General features: G+C 58.3%; 1 gene segment (V, D, J or C); it reads right to left on the bottom strand.

Annotated features, from left to right (window-relative positions):
• Positions 1–7,319: 7,319 nt before the first annotated feature.
• LOC130680571 (immunoglobulin lambda constant 3-like) lies at positions 7,320–8,414 on the bottom strand. The segment is given in 2 exon segments: positions 7,320–7,772; positions 8,381–8,414. Coding segments are annotated over 2 exon segments (339 nt in total).
• Positions 8,415–8,761: the final 347 nt, after the last annotated feature.

Below are 8,761 nucleotides of genomic sequence, written 5' to 3'. Positions count from 1 at the left end.
TGACCCATTGATTACTTAGAAGTGTGTTGCTTAGTTTCTACATATCTGTGAGTTCACAAAGTTTCCTTATATTATTGATTTCTAGTTTTATTCCACTGTAGTCAGAGAAGATACTCTGTATTATTCCAATGTTTTTAAATTAATGAGATTAATTTTATAGTTTGACATATTGTGTATTCTGGAGACTGTTCCATGTGCACTTGAGAAAAATGTGTAATCTGTTGTTGGGTGGAGTGTTCTATAGATTTTTGTTAGGTCTGTAGTTATTAGATATGTATTATTAGGTGTATATTATAGTGTTATTTAGTTCCTCTGTTTCCTTATTAATCCTCTATCTAGATGTTCTTTCCATTATTAATAATGGAGTATTGAATTCTCCAAGTCCTATTGTAAAACTATTTCTTCATTCTTCTTGCTGCACATATTTTGGGGCTCTGCAGTTTGATGCATATATTTTGTTATATATTCTTGAGGATTAACTCTTTTATCAATATATAATGTCTTTCTTTGTTTTTTTTTACCTTAAATTATTGTGTCTGATATTAGTATGTGGTCAACCACCTGCATAAGATCACACCCTTAGAAAGTGTTGGAGCCAAGACTAGAACCCAGGTACTGGGCTCCAAGCTCAGGCTCTTACCACAAGCTGTGATCCAACCCTGTGGAGAGTCAGTTTGATGACCTGCAAGGTCCTTCTGTCCCACCAAGAGTGCCTCTGAGAAGCTCTTAGGGTTTCTGAAGCATGTGTGTCCTTTCAGTGTCCTTCCCAGCACTGTGAGGCGGGCAGGGCAGGGACCGACATCCTCTTTGCCTGTGAGGGAACGAGGCTTAGAGACATTAAGGAAGGGGCTCAAGGTCACACTCAAGTCAGCATCAGAGCTGGGATGGGAACCCAACTTCCACTGAAAGAGTTCACTCCCCTTGCACAGAGTTACCAGGCACCAAAGTTCTGTGTTTCTCATGGTTAGGATCCACCCACCCACCCAACTGTCTGTCAATCCATTCATTCATCCACCTACTACCCATGAACCCACCAATCCACCCACTTATATACTCATCCATGGATCATCCATCCATCCCTCCCTCCACCCATCCACCCATACATCAATCCTTCATCCATCCATTCACATATCCAGCAATCATTCATCTCCCCACATATTCACCCACCCACCCAACTACCAACCAGTCCATACACTCATCCATTCACCCACTCACTTCCCATCCATCCATCATTCACCATGCACACATCCATCCACATACCTATCTCTTCTTTCCTTCCCTGATTTGAACTGTTTACTGCAAGCTTGAAGTCATCAGGCATTGGTCTGGGGATGGGGATGAGAAAAAGAGTCTGCAGACCCAGGAAGGGGCTGCATCCCTTGGGGGAAGTAAATTTTCATTTGTCAACTGAAGTCCTGAAAAAGGGAGGTGATATTCCTTGAAGTTGGGCCCTCCCGCATTCCAGTTTACGGAGGGCATGAGGAGGCAGCCAGGGGCAGCATCAGGCCCAGGACAATGCCGGGAGGGGCTGGGTGGGTGAGGGCTCTACTACCTGCTCCCGCGAGCTGCACGACAGCTGCTGTAGTCCTGAAACTGTCCCCTTTCTGGGCCACATCCTGCCCTGTCTGTCGCCTGTCGCATGCTCCACTGACCATGGGCTCAGTTTCTCTTCCCCTTTCTTCTCTTTTGTCACCCTGAGTTCTGATTTAGGTCAAAGTTAAGAGTAACTTTAGCCTGGAGGTTGAGGGGTGGGAGGCGGCCCCCAGAGCCATCAGAGTTGGGGGAGGTGACTCACTCCATCCCCCTTCTGCCCCGACTGCTGCTGCAGGCCCAGGGCCTCTGCGCCCACCCCCCTCGTTGCGACTCTGTCTACCAGCAGGCTGGCCCCTGGGAACTCCTCCTGGGCAGGGGGGAGGCTGGGCCCGGAGCAGAAGCAGCCTGCCCAGTGTCACCCCGCATGTCAGAGGGGAGACAAATCAAGGCTTGAGGCGGACTGTGCATGGGTGGGGCTCGCCCTGGCTGACCCTGGGGTCTGGGCACCATGGAGTCTTCCCCAGGCCATTTGCCGGCAGGCCCCCCTCGTCTCAGCAGTGGAATGGAGGGGTGGCCCCCAGATCCACACCCGGGCCCCCTTCTACACCCCTGAAAAGGGGTCGGGACTGGGAATGATGGTGGGAGGCCTCCCCGTGTGGGTAGGTCTGGTGCCTGGCAGAGGGTGGTAGCACCTCGTGTTCAGGCAGGTCCGTCCCCTGCTGACCTCAGTCTCCCCACCCATCAGATGGGGGCCCCAGGCCGGGAGCCGGGTTTGTCTTGCTCTCTGGGATGTCAATCATTCTGAATCTCAGTTTTCGCGCCTGTGAGATGGGGCAGCGATCCTGGCTGTCAGCCTCGCAGAATCTGTGACATGTTCTCATGTGAATAACATGTGTCCCTCTGTCTTACACATGCTATGGGGACGATAGGCCACTCGTAGTGTCTCAGGGCACAGGTACCTTCTGGAATTGCCGACCCGGTCAGGCCTGAGGCCCTCAGGGCCTCTGCCCCCGGCCCTGCCCCCTCTGAGCCCCATCCCTGCGCCTCTGCTGGGCTCCTGAGCCCGGGACGTGCTGGCCCCCTGGCAGGGCTCAGCGTCTGCCTTTCCGCTCTTGCCTCACCTTGTCCCTGCCCATGGCACTCACCCCCACCCAGCCCCAGAACTGGGCGCCCCTCTGCCCGGGGCCTGCCTCCCAGCCCCCCTCTGCACGTCCCTTCTCCTCTGCCCCGCAGTCTCTGTGTCCTGCTCTTCCTCCCCAGGGCCTGGCCACATGCACAGAACGCAAGGGCTTTCTGGGTGGTGGGGGGGGTGGCGGGCCAGGTAGTGCGGGAGGCAGGAGTCTGGGGTCTCTGAGGCAGGGGGTCAGGGTGCTTCCATGGGGAGCCTGGGTGCACCAGCTCAGGAGTGCTATGGTCCTGCACCCTGTGCCTCGGTGCTGGGATGCAGGCCCCTTCTCCGGCTGGGCTGGGGCAAGCTTCCAGAACACCCCCACCCCTTCTCCTATCCTCCCTGGCCCCTGGGGATGTGGAGGCACCTACTGCTGGGACTGTGGCCGGTTGGCATTTCCCTGGCTATTTCAGGCATCAGGAACTCTTGGTTTCACCAGGCCAGCTGCAATGGGGTGAGGGTGCCAGGCCCTCAGGGGCACCCAGCTGAAGGCAGGGCTGCTGGCCTGAGGCCGGCTGGGGCCCGAACAGCCCAACAATAACGGCAACCCAGTCAACCAGAGACAGCAAAACGTCCTTTTCCACCTGACCATCCCTCCCTTCCCTCCAGGGACACCTGAGAACAGGCCTCGCCTGGGTCTGGGTCCCACCTTCCCCGCGCTGCTCTGCCCTGCAGCCCTGGGCCCGGCTCCCCTTCCCTCAGAGACGCTCTTGGCCCCTCCCCCAGCCCCCCGCAGCCTTCCTGTCCTCTGCTGGGAGTGACGCCTGGTCCGGTCACAGCTTCCTCCCTCCCCCCAGGGCAGTCAGGAGACCCTGACACCTCCCCATGCAGGCCGGGCCCTGAGTGGACAGGGGCTGCCCATCCTAGTGAGGACCCATTGGTAGCCCTGGCTTCGGTGCCAGCACAGTGCCAGGCACTGTGGACACTCGGTGGACATTTAGTGGACCTCAGCCGTGACATGAGATGTCGTGAGGCTGGGCAGCAAAGGGCAGGAGGGACCTGGGGCCAAGTCAGGCGTGTTGACATGGCCTCAGGAAGAGGGTGTCACCCCGAAGGGGTGTCCTGGTGGTCATCCAGACCATTGGCTACTCTGTCTCCAGGGTGGTCATGGAGTGTCTGATGACCCCAGGTCTGGGACACTGGCCACGGAAGTCACCCAGCCCCTCTCTGCCGTCTCTCCTGTTGCCCCAAGACATTCTCCCTAATTCCTGATGGTTTCCTGGGGACAAGGGCTTCCAGGGACCCATCCCTTACTGGTCCTGTGCTGTCACTGGGTGGGAAATGATGTTAGGGTCACACGTGGGCCTCTCACAGGCTTGGCTGCTGTGAGCTCACACCCAGTGGCTCCAGGAAGAAGCTGTTTCTGTGGAGACCAGGGACCCCATAGTGACTGCCTGGGTGTGACCCCTGGTGAGGCCTTCCCAGTGGCTTCTGGCCCTTCTGGTGCCTTGTCAAGGCTGGGCCCACAGAGCACTCAATGTCTGACGTGGCTGACAGCAGGGCCTGGTGGCTGGCCTTGGGCCCCCAACCCCCCACCATTATGACTCATTGTAAGGAGCGTCATTCAGTCATTCAACAAACAGTTACTCTAAGCTCAGACAATCAAAGCTTGTTGCCCAAACTGAGACGTTTCCAGGCATGGAATAGTTGCTCTGGGACACAGGCATGAAGTGGGAATGTCTGGGAAGTCGAGGATACAGTCACCCAGAGCCTGTCCTGGGCCCAGGCGTTCTGGGGCAGGCCATCACTGGGGGATTCCTGGCTGTAACTCCGGGGGAAAATCCCAGGACAAAATACCTTTGAAACTGAAATCAGTCAAAGGGAGAAATAAAGTGGGAGAAAATGTTTATTTCATACAAGCAGTCATCCACGTCTGCTCTCCCATGTCTCTCGTGACCTGGCTGCAGACAAGGGACCCATCAACCTCTCTGGGCCAGATATGCCCTTGCTTCCCCTTGTAATTATCTATTGATATGGAGATGGACTACTTCTCTCCCCTTGGAAACACATATTGATAGGGAGATGCACTAAGGCCAGGAGAGAGAACCTGGAAATACTGCAGTTTGACCCACACTGGCCAAACTGGATGAGGTTCGTTGCTGTCGTCCCAGGTAACCAACTGGCTTTTCAGAAAGGCTGATCCAAAGACAGGCCCCGCCCTGACGCACTGGCCTCCATCACATCCACCTCCAGCCCCTCTGCAGCCCCTCACGGTGACCACCCGGGAGCAGGGGCTCCCCCGGGGGATCCCAGGAGCAAGTCCTCACAAAGGTCCTCTGCAAGAGGTGCCCCTCGTGGACTTTGCACAGCGGTGTTGTAGGGTCATGGCTGCTGTTTGGGACGCTCCTGTGTGCAGCCAGGATACTGGGCCGCCTGGCCTCTTCCCCACATGTTCCTGTATGGGAGACACAGGAGGTTGGACGAGCCATCACAGGGGACACAGAGCCCGGGCAGGGGCCACAGAGACCCGGGAGCCCAGGCTGCAGTGTGGGGAGGGAGGGTGAAGGAGGCCTGCTCTGAGATGTGGATTGTCATTATTCTGTGTCACATGTCACTAAATCAGTGTCATTGTCAGGGGAGCATTGTGTATTTTCCTCAGTCCTTGTCCCACTGTAACAAAGAATTGAAGGGCAGAGACACAGTAGTAAAGCAGAGTAAAGTTTTATTGAAAGTTACTTAAAGAGAGAAAAAGTGCAGTAAGCAACCTCAGCAAGGAGAGGCACCCTGAAAGGTTGGAGAAAGAGAGTTTAAGATTAAAAGGCTACGCATTTGAAAAGTGCAGGCTACTTCAGAAAGAGGAACGCCCTGAAAGGTTGGGGGTTCCCCCTTTTAAGGATTTTTCAGGAATGTAACAAAGGGCTGGGAGTGCAGACTGGGCCTTTACAAGGGAGAGAGGAGGCCGGAGGGTCAGAGAGGAGTTGTGGCAGTGGAGGCAGAGGTCAGAGAGAGCCGAGGCCTTTGGCCTCTGCCTCCAGTGCTGGGCTTGGGTGTTGGTGGGAGGGGCCGGAGCCAGGGAATGCCCATGGCCTCTGGAAGCCAGACACGGCAAGCAAACAGATTCTCATGGAGCCTTGATTATGGCCTGCAGGGCCCTCCCGACCTGTAGGTGAATGAACTGTTGTTCCCGCCGCTGTATTGCTGGTGACATGGTGCAGTGGCTCCAGCACGGGGGCAGGAGCCGGGGGCCAGCACCCCCCAGGACCCTCAGCACAGCCCCCGGCCCATGGAGACAGTGCCTGACCCTCTGCCACTGCCCCCCACAATCCCCCACAGTGCAGCGGGGGTCCCCAGCATGAGGGGCAGTGGGGGCAGGGCTCTCTCCCCAGCCCCCTCCCCACCAGGGACCCCTGGAGCCTCACAGAGCCACCCACAAAGTCCCTGGATAGGACCTGCTTTTCCGGCTGACACCCACGACTGGCTCCCAAGAAATAATGCCCCCTGGGGAAGATGGCAGGGGCCTTTCTGTGCCACGCGCCTGAGTAGCCCACCCCTCTGTGGCTTCTGTGTGGCAGAGCCGGGGTGTTGGTGGGGGAGCAGTCCGGGGGTCCTGGGATGCCAAGGGGGCACCAGGCAGGGAAGGGAGTGGGCTTGGGCATGCAGTGGGGCAGGGGGGTGTGATTTTGTGCCACAGGCCCAACTGGATCCAGCGGCAAGAGCTTGCCCGTCTGGACCCCCCATGGGCAAATCGGGGGACCGTTCTGTGTAGCATCCCCCTCAGCAGTGGTGACCTGGTGTTGATGAAGACAGTTGCACGGAGGGCTCCCCATGCGGGGCAGCTGCTGCCAGCTCGTGGCCATCACCACATCCTGAGGCTACCGAGGGGTCACCTGTGTGTCACAGTCCAGTTCCTGTCCATGCTGAAGGCTCGGGTAAACCATGTCCCCACTTTGAACTGTGATACAAGATGCCTGGTCTCAGCACTGAGACACCAGTTTCCTTCCAGCAAAGGCTTGTTTCATCTCCGAGAACTTAAGAGGCATGTGTTTCCCTCCTTGAATTGGTTCCCAGGGAGCTCAGAGCTTATTTTGGCCAATGTCTGAGCCTCCTAGAAGGCCTTTTGTGTGAGTCTCCTTCCTAGCTTTCCTCTATTCCACTTACATCTCTGAACCTGCCCATGGGTGAGGAGTCTAGGTGGCCCTTGGACTTGAGAGCCTGGGAAGCTGACAGTAGTTAGTGTCCTGGACCTTGTGGGTAGTCCAGCCATTGGGAGGGACAGGGAGGCGGTTTGGGTGGGCAGATGCTAAGCCAGGCAGAGAGGGAGGAGGGCTTTGGGGGTGGGGGCCAGGAGCAGAGGGGGTCCTGACGAGGAGAGGGAGGGACAGCTTATTTGGAGGCCACTGGCCATGGCCAGCTCTGGCTGGGGAGGTGCAGGGAGTGGGCCTGGCCCTGTGCTGCAGGAAGAGCTGGAGGAAGGCGGGGGCAGAGGGACTGATGTTCTGGCTACCCGACCTCCTGTGTCCCTGCCAGGGTCCTGGGAGATGCCTCAGGAGGGCCAGGAACCCCTCCTCTCGGGTTACTTTCCCAACTGGGTGCCATGACGCCGTACAGGCCACCCCAAGCATCCTGGAGAAGAGATTACAAATTAAATATGAGACAAAACAATGAGCAGAGAGCATGATTCCTGATTGACAAGGAGGACCCTTTATTGCGAGTTGATGAGGAGCAGGGACAGGGCTGGGGGGAGTGCGGGGGTAGGGAGACCCTCCCCGGAGGCCCGTGTATCCAGGCGCCCAGGGGCGGGGGCTCGGGGCCTAAGAGCACTCCCTGGGGGCCAGCGTCTTCTCCACGGTGCTCCCTTCGTGCGTGACCTGGCAGCTGACGCTGCTGTGAGACTTCCACGCGTCGGGGGAGAGCCTCAGGTAGCTGCTGGCCGCGTACTTGTTGTTGCTCTGTTTGGAGGGCTTGGTGGTCTCCACGCCCTGGGTGACGGGGGCGCCGTCTGCCTTCCAGGCCACCGTCACGGCGCCGGGGTAGAAGTCACTGATGAGACACACCACTGTGGCCTTGTTGGCGCTGAGCTCCTCGGAGGAGGGCGGGAAGAGTGTGACCGAGGGCGCGGCCTTGGGCTGACCTGTGTGCGCAGAGAAGGGGGTGTGAGTTTTCGGGGAGTCAGGGATGTTGGGGTTCCTCTCTGACTGTCCCTCTGGTGGCTGTGCCTGTTCACCTGACACCTTCCCTTCCACCCCGGCTCTTGGAGCGTAGACAGTCCCCCGCCCTCCCCGAGGCCCTGCAGTGCCCTCTCCCCCGTGACGGGCCCCGCCCAGCCTCTGCAGCCTCCATCTCCCCGGGGGTGCCCAGGGCCGCCTGTCTTCCTCCTCTCGGTCTCTCGCGCTGGAGTCTGGGGTCTGGCCCTGCCCTCCAGCCCTCGGAGCAGCCTCAGGCCCTGTGTCACTCTGTCCTTCTGGCCCCCTGGAGGGCTTCCCCTGTTAACTGGGGTCTCCTCTCCAGGATGGTCCTGATAGCGTGTGGGGGCCCCAGTCCTGAGCCTGGCATACAGTGGGGCCTGGAGCCCCCTCTCCCCCTTGGGCACAGGCTCTGCCCCTGCCTGGCCTCCACTGTCCCCTCAAGGACAGGTTCCCAGGCCAAAGTTCCCGGGCCCCTCCCAGGCTCTGCCTGCCTCTCTGGCCCCTGCCCTGCCTGCAGGTCCCTTCCCCTTGGCTGTCTCCTGGGGCTGCTCACGGATGACGGCCTCCCCCATACGTCCAGTGGAAGTGCTGATTTCCTGGAGTGGCCGTGTAGCTCTGAGACCCCCGGTCACTCGCCCTTCCTCATCTCCTGAGTCTAACATGTCCTTTGAAGATGGCAGGAGGCAGACCCTTGGACAGGTGAGATACCTGGGCCATAGGAGCTGTGCGGGCACAACCCCAGCCCTGTCCCCAGCCTCCCGTGTGGCCCTCCCAGCCTGGATGGGCGTGTGCTCTCAGCCCAGCCCCTGAGGACCCAGGAACTCTCTAAGGCCACCCACTGCCCCTCATCAGAGCCAGCCTCTTGCCCCCTGGGGGGTCTGCCCTAGAAGAGGGGAAGGAGCCCCTGTTCCTGGGCCACAGCCCCCAGGTCAGG

Source organism: Manis pentadactyla, chromosome 14 (genome assembly GCF_030020395.1).
Source record: "Manis pentadactyla isolate mManPen7 chromosome 14, mManPen7.hap1, whole genome shotgun sequence".
Classification (NCBI taxonomy): Eukaryota; Metazoa; Chordata; class Mammalia; order Pholidota; family Manidae; genus Manis; species Manis pentadactyla.
Note: the sequence above shows the minus strand (reverse complement) of the source record. Positions and strands in the feature narration are given on the sequence as shown.